The sequence below is a fragment of the Seriola lalandi genome, unplaced genomic scaffold, assembly GCF_002814215.2.
Source record: "Seriola lalandi dorsalis isolate HSWRI2012SDOR001 ecotype SW California unplaced genomic scaffold, Sedor1 jcf7180002054979, whole genome shotgun sequence".
Lineage (NCBI taxonomy): Eukaryota > Metazoa > Chordata > Actinopteri > Carangiformes > Carangidae > Seriola > Seriola lalandi.
In genome coordinates this window covers 486,433-514,375 of record NW_019525529.1, presented here as the reverse complement: position 1 = coordinate 514,375, position 27,943 = coordinate 486,433, and the positions used below count along the sequence as shown (strand labels likewise).

General features: G+C 40.8%; 1 protein-coding gene across 1 annotated transcript; it reads left to right on the top strand.

Annotated features, from left to right (window-relative positions):
* Window positions 1-27,943, top strand: chrnb1 (cholinergic receptor, nicotinic, beta 1 (muscle)). Its single transcript, XM_023396594.2, has 11 exons — window positions 1-355; window positions 4,410-4,543; window positions 9,700-9,744; window positions 10,299-10,408; window positions 13,649-13,757; window positions 13,874-14,018; window positions 14,390-14,575; window positions 16,051-16,274; window positions 21,091-21,266; window positions 26,722-26,869; window positions 27,060-27,943. Exons 1-11 carry the CDS (start codon window positions 295-297, stop codon window positions 27,204-27,206), a joined length of 1,485 nt encoding a protein of 494 aa, XP_023252362.1. The 5' UTR covers window positions 1-294; the 3' UTR covers window positions 27,207-27,943.

Below are 27,943 nucleotides of genomic sequence, written 5' to 3'. Positions count from 1 at the left end.
CACACACACACACACACACACACACACACACACACACACACACACACACACACACACACACACACCCACACCCTCCCCTCCCTCCAAGAGGTAATTGGAGCACACAGCAGTTGGCCAGGCTGGCCTGACTGACAGACAACAACAGTCCAAACTGAGCAAACCAAAACTCTCAACTAGACTTCCAGTGAGTTGCACTGCAAACGAAGAAGAAGAAGAAGAAGAAAATCATTTTTTAGGTGTTGGATTAACCCACTGAAGACCTGTTTGGAAGACTTTTTGGTTTTGGAGGTCACCATGAAAAGCCTGGATCTGCTCCTGCTGGCATGTTGCTTATGCAGCCTGAGCACATTGGGAGGTAAGCCACCAGCTGACACAATATACCCATGTAATAAAGCTGTAGTGGTCATGTAATACTTCTTATGTGGATACTACACTAAAATCATATGTAGTATGCTACATAGAAAAATAATGTTCACTAGAAACCCACCAGTAAATACCAGTTAAAGACTGTAAGCCACCAGAGAAAGATCATTGGAATATTATTGTGTTTCTGGGACAGTGCAAGTTCCTATGTGTGTACAACAGTGATATCTCAGTTGGAGAAGGTGCTCAGATTGGCTAAGCAAAATCCATAGTGTTTGGCAATATAGGTCCCGTCAATGAAAACAGCCTTTATTTCATTTACATGCTCAATATATACGCTGTCTTTCACTCTCATGTTGCTCTAGGGAATGTCTTTCCCCACAGCCTCACTGATGAAACTGAATCTCACTTTTGCGTGTTACCATACTAGCATTTGCTACTTGGCACCAAACACAAAGTTGAGCTGATGCTTTACAGGTATTTGGTCATATCCAATTGAATTGGATATGACCAAATAATGGACCAATTCAATATTTGCCAAAACCGTGAATGTGACCCTCGTGGTGGAGCTAGATGAAACATCAGGGGATCCTCACAGTTATGAGGATGTATCCCCTGATGACCATGCACAATATTTTAGGCATTCCATTAAATATTGTTGAGATACTTCAGTCTGATGCAAAGTAGTGGACAGACCACTCAACAAACAAATCCGTCCCCTGGTCCATGCAGCAAAAATGTCATATATATAATAGAAATTTAAAACTTTGGTACCGTAAAATGACTATTAACATTCACCACAGATACAAATTGTCATTTTGTCAAGTAGCCCGAAAGATTTATTGCATCATTTTTTCAATTCTGATAACAGAAAGATGTTGCTGTTGCACCCAACAATGTGTAACTCATTCCGAGTTTAAATCTTTTCCTTCCGACCTGTGCAGAGAGCTGGTGTATTAATTAGAAGCCTATGAGAAAAAAGGGGAAATAGAAAAGGGAAGGAAAAACAAAAGTAAGAAAATTGAAATAGGGAAGGAATGGTGCGGTGACAGAAGATATTATCTCAAAGAGAGAGACCCGGGTCACTGCTCGCAGCAGTCATTAAGTCAACTAAATATCTTCAGACACTATAAAGCCATGAGTAACCATTATCAGTGAAGAGGCATCCACTACTTCAGAGAAATCAATGACTTTGTCGTCCTCGGGCAGCTGATTTGATAACTAACCACTGCTTCCTGGACAAGAACAGTGCACTCACACCACTCAGAGAAAGATGTAGTTCATACTGAACTTTGCTGTTGTCACTGTCAATGTTGTAATAGCATCACTGGTCAGCAAGTGCACCTGCAAGTTATCATGTGGGAAAACAGCAGAGAGGTCATTCAAATGCCTTTTGAAGTATGGGGGGGATTATAAATTCTTCTTCTGTCCTTTATCAAAGAGACTTCAGAAAAGCAAATGACCATTAATGTTTTATTGCCTTAAGTTATATTCAATGCCAGCACCCTTCACATGCTCAACGCTAGCCTTCGGCATTGTCTTACCTCATCTGATCTCACACGTCTTGTGCTTTAGTTTGACTTATTTACCAAGTCATCTGAACAAGGCAGAGAGAAGAAATGCTAATTTCCAGCCTTCCACATCCACCTCCCGTTCTCGCCCATCAGCAGCCATGCATCCCTGTGCCTAGCTAATGGGGGTGCCTCGCTGGGTGATCGTTGTCATTTATTCCTGTCAGGTCAGATCCTGCTGGGGCCACAGCGATGCCAAACGTGATGAATGCTGCGTCACCAGAGCTGCTGATTATAAATGCTTCTAACCTTCCAACACTGAGGGGGAAATAGCTGGAAATAAAACAGGAGTTTTGTATAAAAATGCAGTGGAATGGAAGCATTTTGGGTTTAGGGTTGAGTTCACAACTTTGCAGACATTTACATCACTGCTAATTGGCCTTTAGATTTAAACAATACGCAAGCACAAAGGCCTTCATTTAGTGTTTTTGATTTACCCATGGTTATTGCATCATTCTCCAAGGTTTTGCTTATTATATTCATCTTGAAATTGCATTTTTTTTGTAATAAAACTTAAACTCTTTAATGTCTCTCAGACTGGATGTGGGAATTTTACTAGGACAACTGTCATGGTCCGGTCACACCAGAAAGTTGCACAGCAAAATTCATTTTTGCATCTAAAAGCTTGGTGACCACTTGCTGGACTCACTGGTTAAGTGTTGCAGCTTGTGAGCTACCCAGTCGGGCTAGCACTGGTCAGTCACAACCGTTCACCAAGCTGCTTTCTATTTTTTTTGTACCTTTTCTGTTTACTTCATTGGCGTTTTGTATCAGGATTGTTCATTTACTTCAGTAAAGAGCTTTACTGAAGAGAGGAAAAACCTCTCCAAGCTAATAAGCGTGCAAACTTTTAGTTGGCAGACTAGTTGGCTTAATCTCTATTGGGCCAATAAGTTCACACAGTTCATTAAAAACATGAATTTGTACCATCAGCTCTTGTCTTATAACTGTCTGTTAACCATTCCTTAGTGTACTCAATTACAGCTCAGGTAAATGAAAGTGGATGATTTAACACAGCTAATAAGCTATGGTAAGGTCCTCCGTTGGACTCTCTTTCTCCTCAGAGCTCATCACTGTTCAGATTAGTTACCATTGGTCATGAATTTGTGAGTCGCTGAATGCGAAGAATTCATGAAATCCACTTCTTCATTTAAATGAATGAGTCTGCTGGTGGTGACTTCACTTGGAGTGAACTGATTTTGTCACAAAAGTTTCCTGTTTTTAGTGCTTGTGTGACCAGAAGAACATAAAGTAAACACACACATTATGCACCTTATTTTATGCATCATTGCTCCTTTGCAAAAAATCAAACTCTGCCCCACATCCTACAATTACTTAGTCACTGAGAATTCTTTCCCTCTCAGTTCTGATGAATGTGGACCTGTTGCAATATCTGTGGGCTCTGTGGTCGATGTGAGTGGGTGGTAGTGAGACAGAAGGTGAGACTGAGAGATGGCAGTGTGGGAGGATATTTTGTTGGTTTGAATTTAAATTTTCTCACTTATTTAAATTAGGTACAGTTAGTCTGGTTAACCCCTGCTAGACAACACATCATGTTTTTATTAACAAATTCTGGAAAGCATCCACTAATTGTGAACTATCACCTCAGCCATGCAGGTAAAGGGTTCAGTGGTTCTCACCTTGCCATCCAATTAGTTAGCTACACCCCCACTTGCCACCAGTGTGATGGGACTGAGCACCCAGCACAAACTTTATTATAAGTGTTTATATTATATATATATGTTTATATATTATTATAAGCTGTTCAAGTCCTCCAACCTAAACGACCAAATACGTTGATTGTTCCTACCCTCGCATACAACCCATAGTAGCGCAGCAGCAGGTGTGCTGAACCTTCATTTGTCATGGTAACGATAATAAACACACAGTGAAGGGTGTGGAACAGGCACAGGTTTAGGTTTAGACACATAAAGTACTTGGGTAGTTTTAGCAAAAGATCACTGTTTGGGTTTGAATAAGTCGTCATAGTTACAATAACAAACCTGCGGTTTAGCTTTTGGAACAGTCATGAATAAAATAAACATTGATTACTGGTTTGGCATGGGAAACAGACAGTGGTCTCCCATGTGAAAGTCCTTTGTTTGGCCAACCCATCATCCACCCCAACGTCCTCTATGTCGCTCCACATACTGTCACCTGACCTCCTCCTCTGCTCCTGTCATTATCACTATGGCTGCTACAGGTCGCCTCACAGTAAAACATAACGATGGGCAATAAGCAGACACTTGCATAGATGATAAAGGCAATGGGCAATGATATAAATTTGAAGTCATTTGAAGACAATTAGTTCACAACTGTATCAACTATGTTGTTAATACTGGCTGATGAAGGGGCGATGAACATAAATCTTGCTGAACGATGCAGTGGCGTCCTAACTGGATGGTTTTCATGGTTGTGCATTAAAAGGACTACCAGCAATGGGGTAACAAAAGTCATATGTCATGTGTCATTCAGGTGCATCTGAAATGGAGCAGATTATGATGAAGAAGCTCTTCGCCAACTACAACGTAAAGGTCCGGCCAGCACCCAGCCCTGAAGAGAGGGTGGTGGTCCGTGTGGGAATGATCCTCTCCTCCTTCGTTGGACTGGTGAGACAAAAAACTCCAACACTTTCCATATAAACATAGACAGTACATGATGCACAGAAAATTACAAACAGATGAACAGTTTCAAAGACGAAGAGGAGGAGAGAAAGACACATTTGATGAACATTACACCAAAGGAAGGTTAGAGTTCAGAGTTCTGTTCATCTCAGACTGTTTGAAAAGCAGTAATAATGGGGCTGAGTAAACATGAATGGATGATCCAGTATCACTACCTCTTTAGGTCTATATCATAGGTTTAAATATTAAAAAAGGTAACTATAGCTAATACAATATAGTGTACTAATGACTTAACTTTTATTTCTGCTGTGCTAGATTTGATGTTGAAGGTAGATGCGTTATAGTCTAGGTAGCTACAGGGTATTCTGGTTGACTTATTATCTCTGGTCGTGCCTTAAAGGAATAAGTAGTAATTTGGGGAAATATGCTTATTCACTTTCTGGTGGAGAGTTAGATGAAAAGATCAATACCACTCTGAAATCTGTCTTTGTATAAGGCTACAGCCAGATGCTGGTTACCTTGATTTAGCACAGAGACGGGAAACGGGGGAACGTTTAAGCTGCCTTTGTCCAAAGGCAACGAAAATCACCTACTAGCACCTCTAAAGTTCAATAATTAACATGTTGTATCTTTGTTTTTTTTTTTATCTGTACAAAACCTGAATAATAAAAACAACAATGTGTAGGACTTTTTCCTGGCCAGGACCAATTGCTAGGCAACCAGCAGAGACCTCAGAGAGAGAGAGTCTAACCCTAACCCGTAAAACAGCGACTTGTTGTTTGTACAGATCAAACAAACTGGATATAATGTGTCAGTGAGTGAAGTAAAGTGGTGCTGGTAGGTGGTTTCCAGTCTTGGTGTGACACTAAGCTACTCTGCTGCTAGCTACAGCTTCATGTGTTATGTACTGTATTTTCTAAAATGTTGAACTAGTGCTTTAAAATAGAAAATTGCACAATATGTTCGTCAAGTTTTTGTGACTCTTCAAAAAAGTTATTTTTTTAAAGTTATTTTTTTTTTTTTTTTTTTTTGAGAGGCCTAACCTAAAGAACTGGGGCTCCTCTCCCTCAAGCAGCTTTGCCTCTAATAGATATGTCTTTAAAATGAAATCTGATTTACAAAGACTGACGGATGTCTCGATAAAGGTTTTCAGCACAGTGGTTGCTGCCCATGCTACATACCACACTCCTATAGTCACACATGACAGGATAACAAAGTATTCTACATGTAAATGTAATGTCTTTTTATTCACAACCTAACCGTAACGTATATCTGAGTGCCATCTGGTTCTCACTTCAGTGCCTGCTGGCCTGCTGAGTCAAGTGGTACAAAGAGTCATGCTACTGAAGTGAAGTTGTGTGTTTTTATTCATCCATGCTAGGAAATAGTGTTATAGCAGCTTGCACCAACAGAGTCTCTGCCTGCGTGACTCCATAAAAAGGTAATACATGAGTGCTACACCACGGCACTATCTGCTCCTGAATTTCTCCTTGGCTTCTATCTCCATAGCATCCATACACACACACACACATAACATAGTGTCACATTTGCATACACATCTACAGCATGCTCCGCTCAAGGTCAGTCTGACTCTTGAGAGGAAGTCACATGGGCTCCTTAAGTTATGGGGTGTAATGATGTTGAAAACTGACCCACTTGGACGCTCAGTCCTCCTCTGACCAAAACTAGTCAGCTGGATAACTGCTGTGTTGTTATTAACATTTACCCCCATGGACACCCTGAGGCCAATTCACTTGGCCAAAACACTTACAGGAAGCATCAGTGAGTGATAAGTCAGTGATGAGGTAGGTATTTGTGTGTCTGTGTGAGAGTGTGTATGTGTGTGTGTGTGTGTGTGTGTGTGTGTGTGTGAGAGAGAGAGAGTCTCTTGCCCCCACCCCCTTCTCTGCTTCTGTCCCAGCTGTCTCTCTGACATTCCTCCCAGCGTTTTAAATAGCAGCACCGGCTCAGGGAAGCTCTGCCTTCAAGCTGGATGGACAATCACATGCTCTCACACACACACACACACACACACACACACACACGCACACGCACACAATGCAAACACACATGCACATTTATTCATTGCTCACAGTGGATACTTCACATGCAAACACCTTCACCAAAGCCTGCATCATGAACTCTTTCCTGAAAATGACTGGTGTGTATCCATTGAGTACCAGTATAGCTGGTATCTCAAATCAGCTGTTGTCATAATTCCCATGTACAGTGTGGTGCTATCATGTCCAACAGCAGCACTGAAACTGTGTTTAACAGAGTAACTAGTAACTTTAAAGAGTAACTGTTTTGTTATGGGGAAAAAAATAATGCAGATTTCTCAGGTGAATTTTGTTATTCCTGTTTTTGAGGTAACAACTCGAAGTAACACTGATGACATTGAATCTAGCTAATGCATTATCACTGGTCCAAATTCTTAAAACTAAACGAAGCCCAGAAAATATTAGCCGTAAGTCCATGTTGGGTGGTGTGAGCCGCCTAAAACTTTCCAAATAAACGGTACACAGTAGTAATGCTTAGTAAACATTGCACTCCAGGAGTCCAGTGGATCAGCTGACTGCACAGGTATCTACTTGCAGCAAATCAAGCTAACTGTAGTAATAACCAACATTTCTTTATCAGGTCATAAATCTCAAATATTTTACAGTAAGATCCATGCAGCAACTGTGAGGTTCCAGGTTTGTGTGTTTTTGTTCAAAATGTTGGGTATTATGATAAAGAGTGAAAAACTAGGATACAGGGGCTGTTCGACTATTATCTGGCAACTCATCTCCAAACTGTGTTACACATTGTTGCACCATCATTGCAACAGCTGCAGCCCGGCAGGAGCAGTAGTTGATATTATATTTAAATTTCAGTGGTTAAGACTTGTCTCCCAAGGTGAATTAAGACATCAGCTTTACTGAAGTGTAAGTAACAGCTGAGCTCAGCTAATAAGAAAGTTCTCTAATCAATCCAAACATGTGTCTTATTTAAAATTATTTGGATCAAGAGCAGAGCTCTTACTGCATATGGGACAAGACATGAACATTATTTATAAAGTAAGTTGACCTCCGCTTATCCGACTGCTTTGAGTATGTCAGGCATAATTTTATTCTGAAAATCCTGTCAGCAGCAGCCTGAGCAACACAGACAGTTGAGCTTCAGCCTCTTAAGATGAGCTCTGATGTCAGACACACAGAGAGGTGAGCTGCAGGCTCTCAGGTGAGCTCTGATGTCCTAGGGAAAGATGTTGCCATAAGTTCAGGAGCTAAATGAAAATGATATACTAATAATATACTATTTCAGTCATTAATTTTTAATACATTTGCAAAAATTACTAAAGTTCTGTGTGGTCGATTGGTGGAGACCAGTGAGGAGTCCTCTGACACAGTCTTATTAGTCCCGCCACAGTTTCATAGGCCTTGTTCAGATCTGGTATTAACATGCGTCCTCAATAATCCGATCACAAGTGGACAGCTCTCAGTTCGTCAGTTCACACCTGACTTTAAAATGCGTCTCCACATGCGTCTCAATTGACCACTTGTGATCGGATCTCACGTCCCCGCTTTACATGCAAATAAACAGCTACGCGTTGTTGTTTTTAGCCATTCGACAGACGGGTCCGTTGGTAATGTGCCTGTGTGTGAGTCAAGCAGGAACCTCCGAGGCTGAAAAACATAGCAAACAATGGAAGCACCCAAAACTGCAGTCCTTCAAGCGAGTTGATCTCCATAGACTCCCATATTAAAATGTCCACCTTTACAGCAGAATTAAACATGTTTACAGCCTGGTACAAAAACAGTTTTGGTCTATATAGTTTATTTTCTCCTTCATGACAACTGTACGGGGGTGAATTTTTACATAACTAACTCATTTGAATTTTATTAAGGCTTAATGTTCTGCATAATCGAGGGTGTGCCGCTTTGAGTGAATCCTCTCTGCCCGTTTATAGTTAGCCGGGAGTTCGGCGGAGTCAGGTACAGGCAAGATGGCGATGGTGGAACGGCCCACAGTGAGCCTCAAAACCGCTCTTCAGAAAACATGGGTGACGTCACCGAGGCTACGTCCATCTTTATTTACAGTCTATGGTGTGTGAGAGCGAGCGAGTGGGGCACGGAGGGGTAATTTAATATAAAGCGGGGAAGTGAGATCCGATCACAAGTGGTCAATCGAGACGCATGTGGAGACGCATTTTAAAGTCAGGTGTGAACTGACGAAGTGAGAGCTGTCCACTTGTGATCGGATCACTGAAGATGCATGTTAATAATAGTGCTGACCGATTAAGCTTATTTTCGTTTGTCATCGCGATATGAACATGTGCAATAAACGCATCACAAAAGACTGACTGAAATGGACTGAAGTGACTGAATTTGAAAAAATTTTATAAATTTTATTTACACATGCCAATCATGCAGGGTTTTCAAGGCGCAGCGCCTGAGCCAAATGAACCAGGGAAAAAAATCTACTGCATTTTGTTGTCGGGCTGCAGCCTCTCTCTCTCTCTCTCTCTCTCTCTCTCTCTCTCTCTCTCTCTCACACACACACACTCACACACACACACACACACACACACACACACACACACACACACACACACACAGCACAGAGGCGGCAGTGCCAGTGAGCAGTGAACTTTTTTTGCTGGAGCTGACAACTACAGCTGTAGCTCTGTGTCATCACAACCTTTGCGAGTAAAAAAGCAATCGGCGTCCTTCATCACGTCACCTGTTCCACAAGATTTAAACACAAAGAAAAGCTACATTTTCAACATCTCCATCCACTGCGGTTTGTTCTACACGAGCGCAGCGCCAACATTAACCTAATGGTGAACTGTTATAAACAAGCAAACAAAAAGAAACTGTATGTAGACTGCAGCTTCATTTGCCATAAACTTTTAGAAATGTATAGCTATGTACTATGTAATACTGGAATTTTACTTTAGGTTAAAATCACTACGACACTGCTTGGACGATACCATACTGTATTGTGGGAGATGTGTATGTACTGTATGAACATGATCATAATCTTTACATACATTACCACTGAATTTTTTGTAATACAAACTGAGCTACCATAAGTTGTGATTTTCATCAATAAGATACTTATTTTCTGCCTGCTTCCTCCTTGTATTCTCCCTTCAGAATATGAAAAATGAAGAGATGAGCACTGTGGTTGTCATGAATCTGGTAAGTCCGTTTACGTCCCCTGCATTTTACTGCATGTTTGTTTGAAGCCAAAATAAATGAGCTTGTTGCCTCACTAAAACAGAGAGTTACATGATGAGGAACCTCCTTACGCTTCATTAACATACAGTGCTGCAAGTGAACAACCTCCTACTATGTGTCATCAGTTTGGCCAACTCAACCATGACTCCAGCTCCAGTGGAAATGCGCAGCTCAGTGACAATACACCACACAAACAGGCTGGAACACTTGGAGTCGACATAACAATACAGAGTAAATGCAAAATGAAGAATTATGCAAATTGTATTTTGTTATGCTAAGACAAATGCTGGGGGAAAACGTCCCAGTAGAATCTAATTACAGCAGTGAAGCAAATGAAAAATAAAATGATGAAATCACCAAATGCTTTTGTAAATGCAAAGTCTCCCCTTTTGTTATTATCCGTGTCTGTCTTGTTCCTGTCCCCTTTTTATGCACTAGTGTGTAACGTCCACATCCTTGTTTACATAAACACTCTATATGTAGTAGTTCTTTTTATTTATTTATTTTTCCAACAGGAATGGACAGATCATCGGTTGACATGGAAACCCAAGCAACATGATGGGATTGAAGTGTTGCGTATCCCCGCTGCAAGGGTTTGGCTGCCTGACATCGTCCTCATCAATAAGTAAGCAGTGAGCACCGCACACACTGTGACATTAATGAATCAGCACCAACATTTGGCCACTTTTCTCGTTTTTTTTATTTTTTATTTTTTATTTAACTTTTTATCTGGGATGGTTTCTTTGTAGGCCCTAAGGTGCATTTTGTTTTTTACCCTCCCATACATATTAATGTGCCCGCTCCATGTTGAATAAGTTATACACAATTATATTAAATATAACAAATGTCCTATGAGGCAAAACTTTGGTTTATGCCAAAAATATTTCTTTTTTCTCTTCCACAGAGCTAAAGGTGGTGTTTTGTCTGTTTGAGTCGATATAGATCCAACCTGCTCCTGCTATACATCTACAGCTAGCTATTCATGATTGTCAGCTTTAATTCTTGCCGGTTAGCTATATAATCAACTTTGAGCCTGCTCCATACACCTCCACTCAAGGTCATAATCAGCTCTTATAAAGTGTTTATTGATCAGGTTATAAGAAGAGGTGATGTTAGCACTGTCCTGCGAATCTGTATTAAAAGCATCTTAACCTGCCATCACCCCCAATGTCTCTGCTGGAGAGACTCTGCTGCCATTCTAGATAGTGTCGCAGTGTCCAACACCTAGTTTTACTTGAGTATCCATTTAGTTTTTCTCTGCTGTAATACTTCACATGGGGGTGTACTTTGCCAGACAAGCTAGTGAATTTATATAAACCTACTCGGTGTCAAATTAATTTTATTTTCATGCATGTCATTATTTATTTAATTATCTTTTTATGAAGACTTAGCAAAGCTAGATTTTGTTTGTTTTCCGTTACACCTCCAGAATCTGTGCAGCAGTTTAATGAATGCTACACTATTTGCTCTACATAAATACACTATACGGGGAAATGCAGAAATGAAATAAAGGCATATAAGGTATGTTATACAGTTATAAAGATTCCATGTTAGTTTCAATGTTTATCGTGAATGCAGGTTTTCCGTACCAGTGGCCCAGGGGTTAATGTGCCAACTATGAACTGCAACATCCCCGGTTCATGTCTGGCTGCTGACCTTTGTTTGCTCAAAACAAAATCAGAAATATGTCTGCTGAAGAACAGACAGCTCCACTTCCAAAACACATCCAGTAAACTTTTAAAGCCCAACACGGGACAGAGCTGTGACGCAGCCAGAACATGAACCTCGGTGAATCTTTGTTGTGAATATTAATGTCACGACATTTGTCAATAATTGGCAGCAGATTGTTATCGGCGTGACGGCGCTAGAATGAAACACAGCTGCTCCCAGTGGACATTAGGGTTACAGTACAGTACCCGTGTAATGGAAAAACTGTATGTCACATTATTAAATTAGAAAATGTAGATATTTAAGGAGCATAGTCTTCCTCTTTCCACATACAGTACACACTCCCGATAAACACCCCTGTATATCTCCCACTGCTCCATTCATCAACACTTTATAGGCAATTAAACAGCATGGCTCCCTAATAACTGAGCTGATGGCACTGCTCAGCTACTTCATCTCAGGAGGCATTCCCTTGGAAGCATGCACGTACACACACAAATATGTGCACACAAATGCCAAAGAGTGTATACCCTTCTGTGTGTGTGTGTGTGTGTGTGTTTGTGTGTGTGTTTATGATCAATGCCGGTCATTTTAGCAGCAGCTGCACCTTCACGGGGACGGGGTTTTAGGAGAGCCCACTTTCAGGACACAAGCTTCTCTCCCTGTTAAATTAGCAGAGGCATAAAACCAAACACTGCAGAATCTGTGTCTAATTGACTTGATAACTTTGTTGTATATTGTGTTATGAGCTTAACGGCCAAAACAGCTCTGTATACATCCAACATGAGTGCCGCACTTAGAAGTGTCCTGTGAAATGTGTTGAGTTCCTCCCTTTTTATCTGTGTCAATTAAAATGTTTTATTGGGGTCTGGCAGAATGGGACTGCAGCCAGATGTTGATGTACTCCGCAGCTGTGGCCAGAGAACAGAAGGAAGAGTGTGACTGCAATAATCAGACATATACGAGACATGGTTACTCAGATTCTCCTCACTCTGACCACAGCTTTACCCTGTCTGTCTTTTTCATGTAAATTCTGCTTTATTGTGCAGAACAAAGAGACGTGAAAGCAGAGGAGAGGAAGTGGGATGACATGAAACAAAGGCCCCAGGCTACAGTCAAACCCCAGATGCTGCTATTACATGATATGTGCATCTGAGTCAGCACGATACCACATTAACATGCTAATATCGGCTAATAATGATTTGATTATTTATAATAATGAATTGATTATATAAAGATCAGTGCAAAACTACCATGTTACACTTTTGCCTTGTGTCATTGGTCACTTCAAAAAGCCGTACTGCTCTGATATTTTATCTGAACCCACCTGACAACCTCTGTAAAAGTTACTGAAGGTCAGACTACACTCTTAGCCCCGTCTAGTGTAACCATCAAGTCTAACCAATTGCTTGTTGTTATTACCTTTCAAAATAACCAGTATCATCGTTTTCTGGTCTGGCCCCTTGACAGAATGACAAGTGTTTCTAAAACAAAATGACCATTACAAAAAATATTTCATTCCCTGTGTTTTAATAAACAACCAATGTTGCTGTCTTTCTGGTGAGGACAGGTTTGACATTACAATACAATCTGATCAGATACAATATGCGATACAGTAGGAGACCAGATTAGATGGGACAGGACATCACGAGACAATGTGATGCATTGTGTGATACGAGATGAGATTATGGACTATGCTACGAGACAGTGTCACACAATGCATTATGATATGATGCGAGACGAGATGATACATTTGGAGATGATGCAGAACGAAATAAGATGAGACGTTACAAGACATTAAGAGATGATAAAATATGAGATGGTACAATACATCATGATATAATGTGAGACAATATGAAACAAGTCAGTATGTTATGTTATATTTTGTGGCTACTGTCCTTTTGACCTGTAGCCTATGTGTTTGTAGTGTTGGAAAAAAAAAACTATGGGCAAACACAAACTCTGAAGAGCAGCTGGTGAATACCACCTCGCCATGTCTGCAACATGCAGTGTAACTGGCAGGTTCCGGGTGTGTCGCCTCACATTAGCAGTGATTTACTATGATTTAAAGTAGAGGTTTTTATGTACAACATGAAGTGAAGTTACATAAATAAAACCACAAACAAAAGGTTGAATTCATTGAATTAAGAAAAGAAGTCAAGTTTGTAATTAATGCTATGTTAATCTCTGTTTGCAGTAATGATGGGGTGTTTGATGTGGCCTTGCATGTCCATGTGCAGGTTTATAGTAACGGCAGAGTAACCTGGACTCCCCCTGCACTATACTGTAGCTCCTGTGGAGTTAAGGTGAAAATCCACACAGACACACACACAAACTAAAACTCTTATGCATTCCGTTTCAATTCCTCCTAAACTTTGCTCCTCCTCTCGGACTCTTTCTACATCCCTGTTTCTCCGTGTAGGTAACGTACTTCCCATTCGACTGGCAGAACTGCACCATGCAGTTCCGCTCCTACACGTATGACTCGACAGAGATCGACCTGCAGTATGCACTTGACTCAAAGGGCAACGAGATACGGGAGATCCAACTGGACGAGGCTTACAGCGGTGAGGGTTTGGTAGGATTGATGGATAGATAAAAGGGAATTGTGAGCTTTTTTTTAAATAAATATGAAGATTAGTAATATTTGTATGCACAATAAATGACACTGTACTTGTATTTAGAATGGATATATTCCTTTGGATGATTGACGTTGTTCCCTGTTTCTAATTTTCTCTTATTAGCTACTTTACACTAACTTTTGCTTAATATCTAAACCATGGTCACCGGAGTGTCTTTTACCAGTTCGACTGTGTTTGCACTTTTGTTTGGACCCCTTGTGGTATGCAGATTTGTTGCTTGTGCTGTTAAAAAATAATAATTTTGCTGATCTTAATTAAAATGTTGTGTAATGCTTAAAATGTGGATGTTCCTCCAGAGGGCGGCGAGTGGCGCATCATGCACAAGCCGAGCAGGAAGAGCACGAATGACGATCTGTACGAGGACATGATCTTCTACCTGATCATTGAGAGGAAGCCTCTGTACTACGTCCTGAACATCATCCTCCCCTGTATTCTCATCACCATCATCGCCATCTTTAACTTCTACCTGCCTCCTGATGCAGGTACACAGAGTAATACATACAAACCAGTTTACTATGGTAGAGATGACTGAAGATCAGTTTGCTTTACTATGACCGTCTCCAGCCTGATGCAGCTTTGGTTAGGATTACACTGGCATGTCATTGCGCTCTAGAACTGCTAATAGCATCTCCTAATTGTGTTTGTGTGGTCCGTTTAAATTGGGCAGTCTCATGGAATTACTGGAACAAAAGGATTCAAGTCCCGATTAGATAGTTGTTTCCTGAAGCACGGCTGAATCGATAACCTCAAAAATTAAAACGGTAGAAATCAGCCCACCAGCTACTGAGAGTAATCAGCTCACCGCTCTCCCTTTGTTCACTATATTTGGTTTCTATGACTGTCTGGTTCACACTGATGCACCAAGTGATCAGTCTTTAGTTTTATGCTTCTGCACCACAGCAGGTTGCTGTGAATGTAACACCCATGTTACTGTACATGGAGATGTGCCTTTTGGCCTCAGTGAATCAAATGGCCGAGAAGAAATTTAGATGTGTCCACTGAGTTATGCACATTAAAGGGGTGCTCCTGTAATGTATTATTGGAAGACTTGCGAGAAAAAGATCTAAAGGGCCGATGCAGCAGAGGAGCAGATATCTGGACTTTTTATTCAACCTTTCCCATAATGAAAGCAACTCCTCCAACCTGGACAAGGATACACAGGTTGTTGGTTTTTTTTCCACCCTCTGATATGACCTTCCTTAGTTGAAGGATGTCTTCCTTGAGTGTGAATACAGATTTAGGTCTGACACCCTGTAAGATGCCCACTGCATAACCATGTTTGATGACTCATTTAACCACATAACACAAGAACACACAGAAACCCTTTATCCATAGCTGTAGGTTGCATGTGTGTGTGAGAAGTTTTCTCCAGCCCCTGTCTGTTTTTTTTTTTTTAAATCTTTTCTAGTTTCTGCATGCATGCCTATAAAGTATGATCCTCCCCCCCTGATACAGAGACAGGTCAAGGACATTTAAGTTGCAATCCAGTGTTTTCTCTTCTTGTTTTTCTGCTGATCAATAGTTTCATGCACTGCACTTTCTAGAAATCACTTGTCAACGTTGACAGAACTCAGACATGTTGACCTTTCTGGTGATACAGGGTGATGGAGTCAGTGAGAGAACTCCTACTGCTTTGACAGCCACTGAAAGATCACACACTGCTTTAATACACATCAATTACTCATTGCCTGCGGACTGTAACCAACCCGAGGTAAACACAGTTTGTGACTGGCTTTGTAGAGGCCTTGCCCTATTGTCCACTCAGCTTCACTTAGAATGGGAGATAAATTTTCCATTAGAGTCATTAGTGGTGAATTACTTCGGCCAGATGTTGCTAAAACAGTAGATCTCACCAGGTTGGAGGAGGAGAAAACCTTATCCTGGTGAAACTCAGGCCTGAAGGAACACTATGTAATTGTTACTCTCCTAAATAAGATTTTTTTTTTGTCCCCAACAGGTGAAAAGATGGGTCTGTCCATCAACGTGCTGCTGACCCTCACTGTGTTCCTGCTGCTGCTGGCTGATAAGATCCCTGAAACGTCACTTGGCGTCCCCATCATCGTCAACTACATCATGTTCACCATGATCCTGGTCACCTTCTCCGTCATCCTCAGTGTGGTCGTCCTTAACCTGCATCACCGCTCGCCCAACACCCACCTGATGCCCATGTGGGTCCGCAAGGTGAGGTCTTTGCCTCCCAAGTACAAAATATCATAGACTACAGGTTAAATTATCCGATTGGATTCTGTGTGTATGTGTTTGATTCATGATGTGTTGCTGGACTCGGGAACAAAAGAGTATTTGAAATTTTAACTTAAGTGGAATTTATTGTGAACAGAAGGAATAGACTTTGGCGCTTAGACCTGGCAGGAAGTGGATCACCAGGGGAAGTGGTCCATAGGTTTAAGGTCCTTCCAGTTAGCGGAAACTTCCCCCAGAGCCTAGACACTGGTGGTGGTGATGAGGAATGGAGCTCGAGGATGGGAATGTCTTCATGAGAGGGAAACTTCTGATCACATAGTTCGGTTGGAGATGGTAAGGCATCCGTGCTTGAGGTGGTGAAGGGGTGGAGGTGGGTTACGAAATGTTCACGATGCTGAAATGACAGCAGAGAGAGGGAACAGTTTTAAACTTTGACAGCTTACAAGTGATTGGCTAAAGGCCAGTGTGTCAGGTTGTGATTGGATGAAGACAAGAATGAGCTGGTGGAGCTTTGAGACAGTGGCAAGCGGTGCTTGTGACTTTCACTAAGCTTCATTTGTCTGTTGCCAAAGTTTTTTTTCATCTAACTATATAATTACTCAACAAAACAACTACGACTACTACGACTAGACAATAACTGATTAACACTAATACATAATTAAGGGTAAGGATTAATATTCAAATTAATCCAATTTATTGTAGAAAATGAGTGAAATCAGATGTAAAATTATGTACACAATTTATTACATTGTGGGCACCTGAGCAGAAATGATCAGGGTGTCACTTTACAAAAAAAATGTGAGCAAGTATAAAATTTAAATTAAGCAAAACATTATGTGGACACGATTATAATTCATCAGTGAAGTAATTGTGAACTTGATAATTAATATAATGTTAATTTGTGTGTTAATTTGGTAACAGACGCAGTAGTAGTTTGGGTTCAGACACTCTACTGAAGTAAGTCCATACAGTCCTCAACACCCTGAATGTCATGTTGTACCATTAACCCCCATCAGTTGCCGTTGCCCTCGCTGCACATTATGTGAAGCTAATTGCGTCTGAGCAGCAGCTCTCCACCTTGCTCCGAGTTCTGTCACGCTTTCAGGTAACAGTCACCACAAAAACGCTCATACACATGCAGGTGATTTATGGAACTCATCTGCTTAGTACTGGATTCATGAGGAGAGAGACATTATAGGTTCTGCTTCCTTTCACTCCTACTCTTCAGACGATCAGTGTCAGTGTTGGAAGGAAAGATTTGTGCACAGAACATTAGTTGTGGAAGATTTCTTGACCCCAGAACTCCTAGTAATACTGTGCTATAATTTTTTAAAGCTGCACTAATGAATATTTTTATTCTAACAGTGGATCAAATGACAATGTGAAAGGGGTCACTTACAACTACGATCAGGTATAGAGGGCATTATACCATTTTCCCAACATATGCCTGGGTCGTCGGCCCGAGTCCGGCCCATATATTTAAACATCTGGGCAGATTCAGGCTGTTATCCTCTGGTATTGGCTAACAGTTGCAAGACTTTCAGTGTGTGTGCCAGAATTGGTCCAGATGTGGAAGTAGCATCTGATAATCATGTGGTATATGGGCCGGGTCCATGCAATGGAACCAGGCATTAACTGGGCCAGAAGAAAACAACCATGTGGTCCAAGTATGGGGAGGATTTATTTTGCTATTGTTTTAGTTGTGCAGCCCCCAACTTTACTGCTCTCCTGGCTAATATCAGCAGCACGCAGCCGTTTGCTGTGTCTTTTTAGCAAAAAGACTAGCTAAGCTACCGGCTTAGTGCTAAAAGGCAAACAGACAAACTTAACCAGCAACTAGCTAGTGAACATTTAGAGATAAAGAGCCAGTTATTTTTCTCAAGAGTTTGTGGAGATCGAAACAGATAAAAGGAGAGTGAAGCCTATTGGACAGGTTGCCAGAAACACAACTCCATATCAGTGCTTCTGTTTGCTAACATGTTAGCCATACAAACTTTATAAAGTGACAATATGTTTGTTGTGCTCTCCTCTTGGTGTCCAAACAAGTACATTAATGCATGTGATTTTTTTTTTTTTTTTATAACTTTGGACATGCTTAGGACAAAAGTAAAGACAATTTAAAGCCATTGTATAACCTATGTATTTTTAAAGATGCAAGAACAAGTAAGAAATAGAGTGTACTGTAAACTTATATATATATATATACATCTTGTTTGCATTATAGCATTTTAAGGAATTGTAGGTAACAAACTCCAAATAATAATTTAATTGTAAAAAAATCTAGTCAATAACCAAAATGTGGCATTCATCCATATAAATGTGCTGATAATAAAATAATTATATTCCAAAAACATGAGGGAAATATTAACTATTCTTCTTTCAAATTTTATTTTATTGTTGAGCATTAATGGCACCAAGTGCCACAGGGATGTCTGTTTAATAATATGTTATAATATTTCTCATCTCTCACTTATCTTCTCCTCAACGAGTTTAAAGAGGGAACAGCAGGAAGCCAGAGAGGTTAATATCTCCTGATGCTGAGGGAGCAAACCTGGTGTCAGGAATTATACGAGTGTCAATAATATCTCCCGTCTCCAGCTGTAGAATCACTGTAAAAAACAAACCCAAATTAGCCTTTCTATTTAGGAATAGATCAGTCTTAAACAAGAAAACACCCATCTGCTTATCAGAGTGGCCATCATTAAATCTAAAGTAATAGATTCCTCTTCCAGGCACAGTGAAGGTGTCTGTAGCTCGATTTCAGGCATTTCCAGTTTTTCATATAAAACCCATCTGACTTTTTGCAAGTGTGTTAAATGGTCCATATGTAAGACTAAAGCAACAAAGAACGCTACGTTAGGTGGGTCAATTAAGTTTTGCACAAGAAAAAAAAAAAAAAAAACACCTTTTGCAAATGTTTTATCGGGACAGAAATACATTCAAGTCATTTGTTAAGCCTCGAGGATACGCACAATTTATTTTGGCGAAAAACACTGAATGTAAACATACATTTGTTTGTTTACAAGAAAACTCTAAGGGCATCTTTAATTATTTAAATTATTATTTAATTTATCTCTATTTCTTTCCCCAGCTTGAAGGGATAAATGCTGTTTCAGGGTTTTCTAAACCACTTCAAAAAGTAAGAGTTTGGTTATAGAATATAATCCTCAGTGTCCTCAGTGATATCTATGACCCTGTTATTTAATTTGAATGAAAACTTGTTTATTTCAGTATTTATATTTATAGGGACAACTATATAGCATTAATTAATGCCACACACCACAGAAATTGTAGCCTCAGCATGTTTGCAGTGCCCATCCTTAGATTTTGACCAATAATAAGTAGCACTATGGAACTGTTTTTGTACAAGACGGTCCAAACTTGTGTGTTGCACACACATAAAAGAATTGGGGACATACCCACATGTGAAGATTCAGGCCTTGGCGTGGATTAATGCTATTCACTGGTTCACAGTTGGTGATAGTGAGGCACAAAGAAAGGTAGTAATGCACCAAGAAAGGCACGCTTTGACAGGTTTTAAAAATTGGCTTCGCAGAAGTGTTTCATTTAAAGGAGGAAATACATTAAGCACGATTGTTTGGCCTCAAGAGTACAGACGTTGTGTTGTGTTTGTTCTCAAGAAACTGAACTGGGCACCTTTTTAAATGTGCAAAAAAAACTTTGGCTAAAGGTATTTCCTATGTTTATAGTACTGACACACAATAACATCTTGTCTCCTATCTCCCTCAGTTTAACCCGACTGACTGTTGTTGATCATCTCACTGTTTGCTGCCTCATACAGAGATAATAGTGACATGACAGGTGTCATAGTAAACTGTGAAACAAAAGGTCAGAGGAGGTCATGTAAGGAAAGAAACATATTTGCTACTGACTTAATTCAGTGTCACTATTAAAGTTATTTAAGCCAAGATGTTTCACCTCACGCTACATTCACTATTGCAGCTTCAGCCGGTTCCTTGCCAGTAGGCCATTAATGGCATCCATCTGTCAATACAGGCAAGCCAAGAGTTATTTTAAAAGATGGCTATAAAATCACCTAAAGTGCAGTTAAAGAAGCCATTTACAGCATTCATGATATCGATCAAGACAGACATTTGGCCCAATGATTTACTTATTTATCATCAAATCCTTTGATATCCTTCTGAAAGGTAGTTCCAAGTCTGAAAGCCAGGTAGTACCAACTGATGGTTATAGAAAAAGAAGATTTTCTTGATTTTTGTCAGGTGTATTTAAGTTTTAATTACACACATCTCAGAGTTGCCCGCAATCCTTAACTAAAGAGCTCCACTGGAGCCTCCAGCCTTCATGGTCTTTGGTCAAGGACACCTTGAGAGTAGACGTTGAAGAATTGGAAAAAATGACCCATTTGGTTTCCCCTCCCACATCATTCAGTAGCAACTGTTTTCAAAGGTTATCTCAGCGCTACATTCAACATTTTCAGTCATTTCTCACCCTTAATATGCAAAAACAGGACAAGTACATTTCAGGTGTCCAATAAATCATGAAACAAGAATCCAAACAAGTGGAATTTTAATACCAGGAAAGACGATGGACTTGGGAGAGGTCTGTGTGAGCCAACAAGCTATCTGCTGAAAGTGGAAAGTACAGTTAAATGCCCAACTGATTGAATTGGACAGTTGTGATTTCCAGTTTTAAACTCAACAACGGCTCAGTTCTTTATTTGCATCAGGTCCAAAGAAGCGTGAAAGAGAAGCTGACTTTACTGTAAACCGCAGAGGTAACTGTAACTGTTGTTCCTCACCTCTTCTCCTAGATCTTCATCCACATGCTACCTCCTTACCTTGGCATGCTACGGCCAAAAGTGGAGACCCCCCTGTCGCTGGAGACCCTGCCCCGCCGGGAGAAAAAGAAGATGGCCATCAGCAAAGTGGCCGATGAATACTTTATCCGCAAACCGGACTCCTCCATCTTGTTCCCCAAGCCTAACCGGTGAGACTCTGGGGTTATAGGTGTTTGTGCTTGTGCATGTGATTGCATATGGTTGAGCGTTTTGGTCACCATCTACTGTACAGGTATGCGAATACCTGTACAGACCTTAACTGTACTGACCTTAACTTAGCCTCTGACTTATCTGGATTTGGAGCACGTTCCCTTTAATGTCTGTGCTTTCTGTGCTTCCTCCATATGTTTACATGTTGACAGTTGTACAGGACCTTGCTAATATGTTTATTAAGACCTACACTACCGGTCAAACATTTAGAACAACTCAATTTGTCCAGCTGTTATTTAAATTTACACAGTGTGTAAAAGTCTTTGTGTTTCTAAAATTAAAGCAGCAAATACACAATTGGAGATTTTAAAAACAAGGAAACAAATTCAATCTAAATCTTTGCCTTAAATGTGTTGCACGTTTGCTTTGCTTGCACCTTCTGTCCAGTTCATCCCAAACCAGCTCGATTGGGTTAAAGTCTGGTAACTGTGCTGGTCTCATCATTTGAAGCCACCATTCAGTTATTTTCCTCCAATGGTTTGGCTCATTATCTACAGAGAGTAGTGTGTAGATTGAACATCTGACCAATCAGTCTGCCTTCCTTTGTTACTTTTTCCTCACCATTCTGACAGCAACATACAGTACTACTTCCTTCAGTACTGCCCTGACTAACCCTAACCCTAACTACTACAGTATTGTGCTAATAATGCATTAGAGGGTGCAGTAACAGTTAGTTCCAACACTGGCTTTGTACAGACACAAGGTTTTTCTAAGTCATCAAACTGTAGGAATTGTTGCTTTAACTTTCAAAGCTTCTCTTACTTCCATTTCTGGAGGAAAGCTACAGGTTAACCAATTTCTTTATCTATACTTGCTCTTAAATCAAGTAGGTATGTTATATATTTTTAGCCTATTTATACATTAGTAACCTTAATAATGTAATTATGAGTTATCTTTTTATCAATGCGAGAAATTAATTCTATAGAATATAGAGGAATGTGAAATATCTATTATGAGCTTATAACTTTCATAATGTTTTTGTATTGGTTTTGTATTATTACTATCTATTATATGTTCAAATATCTTGTGGTATGTGTTAGTGTGTTCTGTCCAGCATGGGGTAATTCCATCGGTCTGATATATGTGAGGTTGAGAGCTTCTATATATTGGCTATAAATCTGTCATGAGTTACTATCAGCTACACCAGTAGGACAGGGGTTTCTTTGCTCTCTTTAATGGTATAAAAAGGGAGTTTCACTGTTGTTTGAGGGAGTCTGCGCTGGCACTGTGCCTGTCTTAGTGAATTTTCCACTATATTGTACAATATATTTTTATACTCATCCTCTATACGGTTTTTGTTTATGAGATTCAAGCCATTTCCACTGCAATACACAATCCATATCTGACTCTTTAACAACGGGTTGTATGTAAAAGAAATAACTTCTTGCAGCAGAAGTGATTAAAAACACTTTAAAAGTAAACTGCCAAAGTGTGTTAGATAGCACTTTGAAATGAAATCCAATAGTTGATCTAACTATGTTTAGTATTCATAGAATTTCAAGTCTGTGGAGCAGGTTATCTTTGAAGTCAGCTGCCCAGCACTTTCAGTTTTTTCCCCACAGCTTGCATTTGTCCTGTGAAAGTCAACTCTTTTAAATACACAATTACACACCTTTTCTTCCCATACCTGTATCTTAGTTGTCATCTGGATTGCGAAACTGAAGTGACGTGCTCAGGCAGTATTAGTTGCATTGCTTTGCTACAAGCTGTGCCTATAAGTACACTTGAGCAAACACAGTTAGGCGTCAGCAGTCACTGTCACCTATTATGTATCCTGTATGTAAATATTACAGTTTCCTTTTTTATTATTCTGTGGTAAATGCTGCTCTTATTGCCAAAATTTAGGCTGTCAAAGTAAATCCTCATGTCTGGAGCAGTTGCAAATTAAAACTGATCAGGGAACAAGTCTGGGACATAAAATATATTGGTTCACTCTCTGACCTTTGATGTAGACCAGTGGTTCCCAACCTTTTCCAACTCATGGCCGAAATAAAAATCTCAAAAAATAGATGTGATCTTTGAGCGCGCAATAAGACAAGAGATAGCAAACAAGTACACAATGTGGTCCGCCGGCAACAACATAAAAGTTCCTATCATTGGCTTATCAAAAACAATGACATTTTTTTCACTGTATATTTTTATAATTAAATCTTTTCACCTTAATTGTACTATTTTGCAAATGATTGAGTATTTCAAATTGTGGGTGCATCATGCAAAAACAGCTACAGAACAGAGTTACTTTGTGTGGAAGTTCCTGTGAAAAGAGCATTAAGACCATAGTTCCCAAACACCTCCAGAGAAACCCAGACTGATGAGTTTCATCAAAGGTTTTACAGAGCGCTGCCCCTGAAGCTGTTGAGTAAGGAGCTGGATCTGGGCCAATGTTGGCACACAAATTGGCGACGAACTGTTCTATCTGTCGAACCCTGGTCTTCGTACTTTGTACACAGGAAATCTGTGACCTTGGTTTGGTAGACTTCATAGTATCTGGATGCCAGCTCCTATGTGACATCCTTAACTAGCCTGCCTCCCTGCTGCTCTATTAATACACCCCAAAAAATGTTCCTCTCATTCTGTAGCCGTACCTCCCTCTCTCATCCTTCACCTCCTGCGAGAACTGAAATGTGTCTAGAGGGAAAGACTGGAGGCGGCAGAGAATCACTGCTAAAATAATAATGACCCACGCAAATCGACTCTGACACATTAGAGCAGGACGCTGCGTGTCTAGGTGAAAGAACGGGTGACGGAGGAAGGGGGAGGGGTCTATTAGAGCAGTTTGATGAGACAGCACTATCTCTCTTGAGTCCACACACACACACCCCTTCTTAATTGGGTTTAGTGCATGTCTTGGCACCAGATGCAGCCAGTTTTAGTTGAATTAGTCTCCTGAATAGTCATTTACTTCTCGCTGATGAAGTGCTACTTTGAGCCACGTAGGAGGGGAAAGGGAGGAGGGGTTAAGAGGCCAAATTATACCCCCCCCTCCCTCCCCCGCTTATTTCGCTCTCTCGATCTGACGAGGCTCCACCTATTTCAGGTCACAGCCTCCTCACCTGCCACACTCACAGGAGCAGCAGCGGTGGCAGCGCTGCATTGTAAACCCCCATATCCCTGCGTTGAATACCAAGCAGCTCTCTGCTCTGCCGTGCCTGCTGGGTTATTCTACATGTTTCCTTATAGACATGGTGCCATACTGCCCTCTGGTGTCCAGCTGCCTGACCTACAATAGATTTTTTTTTTTTTGTCAAAGGCTCTAAAACTGTTTGTGGAAGAGGTGTTTAATATTTGAGGTGTTTCATAAGTAAACAGATGTCTGGAAAAGACAGAGTCCAGCTGTGCTGCAAAGAGGATAATGTAAATTTATGTTGGTTTGGACAAGGTCATGAGGACCAACTGGAGATGAGCAGACTTTGTTAATGGGTATTGCCACTCAAAATGCAAAATATATACATGTTATCTCCTGTCGCTTAAGAGGCAATGCATCGTGGCTGAAAATTTATTTTTTGAGCCTGTGTGACTGTGTTTGTGTGTTTCTTACTCATTTACTCGTAATAAGATCAGAAATCTCATTATTCTCTAATTTTGTTAGCGTTCACCCTCAGTCCTTTGTGTTTATAGTTACATGTGGAATATAGTGACATCAATAAAAAGAGGTCTGACAATCCTGGAGATACAAGGATTCAGACAATCAGTCAGGTTTAAACAAACACCCAGGTCTTCCAGCACAAAAAGAAAAACTCTAAACTTGTTGCCCAATAGTTTCCATCTTAAATACATGTATCAGGATATAGTGACCAACTTTTTAATTTAACTATGATCTTCTGTACTTGCCATAGTTGTGTGCACACAGTTCTTCTGTACAGTAATGGGTTAGTACAGACACCAGATGTTTCACCTCCAAGTAATGCCGTTTAGATCATCTGGCTAATCTGTCGTGTGCCTGTGTGATCTGACTGCTTGTGTTTCTTCTGGATCTCAGGTGATAACCATATAGCTAGATAACCATAACCATATATATCATAACCAACAGAAATAACAACCAACATCTCAAATTATTACCCATGTTGTAATAAACCAGAATTATCCTTCAAATTCGGAGACAATGTCATTTCTCAACCAAACATCTTAGCTGTGATGTCCCACTGAGAGAGACGTGCTTTTATTGCTTAAGATTACAGGAGTATTAGACCGCTGGGTAACTCTCTGTACTGGAAGCAGCCAATGGAAATCCATGTGTTATTCAAGGACTCACCGGACTATACAGGGGAAATCAGAGCAGGCTTTGTTGATGGGTAATGCTTTGAGTTTCTTCAGTAGCTGTGTGTTAAAGTGACACTTACAAAGCAAATAGTCCCTTCCTCAATTCATTACATTCAGGGGTTTTGCTGCTGTAGCCTTTCTTGGTCTGGTATGACCAGTAGTTAATGTGGCTATGCTAATGCTAGCAAACATGGTTCAATGTATGCAGACAGATATCTGTGCATAATTGAACCTTATGACTCTTCTCAATTTGTACCACTGTTAAACTACAGTATATTTCAGCATTTACCTTTTTAAATGGTAAATGGACTTGCACTTTTTTAGTCTTACTGACAACTCGTAGCGCTTTACAATACTTACCACATTCACTCACATTCATACATCACACTCGTACACTGATGGAACAGCCATCAGGGGAAATGTGGGGTTCAGTATCTTGCCCAAGAACACTTCGACATGTGGTCCTGGAGGAGCCGGGGATCAAACCACCGACCTTCTCATTAGTGGATGACCCGCTCTACCTCACACAGTGTTGCAAGTGAGGGTTTGTAGTTTTACCGGGAGGCTCACATTTGTGAATACGTGAAGATGCATACAGAATGAAACTGGATGTGAGAAAGGAAAAATTACACCTTAAAAAAAAAAAAAAAACTGACAAATGATAAAGCTGCTCCCACACCAAGAGCAGCTTTCTCCGAGCCTCCCCCAGCAACTCCTAGGACCCCATAGCAACTGACGGTTGGTAACTGAAGGCAACAAGCAAACACAGAAACGTGCACACAAACATTCTCTCACTCACACACACACACGCACACAGGGTTTCTCAGGCAGAACAGCCCAGTCAGCATATGCAGAGCGGTGACTCCCACACTGGCAGCGTGAGCCCGGGGAGCTCCTCTGACCTTCTCTTTATTCCTCTCTGAATGACAGCAGAGTGCAAAGGAGACGTGCAGCCTGGCTCATAAATGCTTCACTATTTTACAGCTTTTAATTAGCGTGCGCTGACATCTGCTCGCACGTTGCTACATTCCACAGGCCCGTGTGCAAAAAATTTGGCCAGTTTGGGTGTTGACACTTTATGTGGTCTGAAAATACTGTCCTTTTGATAATCTGTGTGTGTTTTGTGACGTGCAGGTTTCAGCCAGAGGGCATGTGTACGGACCTGAGGAAATTTATTGACGGCCCCAGCAGCTACCTATCGCTACCTGAAGAGCTGAAGTCGGCCATAGACGCCATCACTTATATCGCAGAGGCTCTGCAGGCTGAGAAGGACTATGAAGCTGTAAGTCTGTCCATTATTTTTCGTCTCCATATCCCTCAGCTCTCTTCTTTCTCTTGCACTGATTTTGTTTTGATTTTCTCCTTCCTTCCTTCCTTCCTTCCTTCCATCCATCCATCTTTGCATCACCATCTCTACCATCTATCCCCTCCCTTCTCCCCATCGTCCTCCTTATCCTGCTCACCTCGTCCAGCTGAGAGAGGACTGGCAGTACGTGGCTATGGTCGTGGACCGCATGTTCCTCTGGATCTTCGTCGTCTTCACCACCGTGGGAACCTTGGCCATCTTCGCCGATGCCAGCTTCAACCACACTCCCACCGACCCCTTCAAGTCCCCCTGAGGCGTTGGAACTTTTGCGTTTCTTGAACCGTCTTCTTCCTGATGTACCACCTTTTTTTTTTTTTTTAAATACGGGGAAGAAGAAATCGCTGTATTAAAGTGCCAACTGATTTTCCGTGTGTAGATCACTATGGGCCCGCTGTGCCCACGGCACCTCACATTTTTTTTTACACAGCCCATTTAGTTCCTATTTGCTTTTCTCGCAATGGCAAACCCAAAATGACCTCAACATGTTTCTCCTATCCGTTTGAATGTAGACAGTGCAGATGAAAATACATGTTGACATGTTCCATATTCGTGTCAAACTATAATTTCTAACACAACACTTGAATCTTTGGCCATATGGAAAATAAAGACTGAGATTTTCACCATGTACTTCTCGGCAAAACGCAATGCGTTACACTTGAGCGAAAGAGCATATATCTGTATTCTATCTATACCTTTATGGGATGGCATGTTGTTTGAGCAGTTGACGTTTGTCGGATAGTGTGCTGTCAAGAATTCCTGCAGGGTTTTGCCTGCGCTCGACCTCAATGTGCAAGGCAATGCAAATGAATGGACATCTTGAGGTTTCTTGGCTGAATGAGCAACAGTGCTCGAGAACATCCCAGCCTCAGTATTGTTGCCATAGATCATTTAAACTGTATTACACATGCAATGGCATTGATTATTGCATGATACATAACTACCAAGCCAATGTTGTAGCATGTCTTACGTGTAAAACTACATTTATCTAAA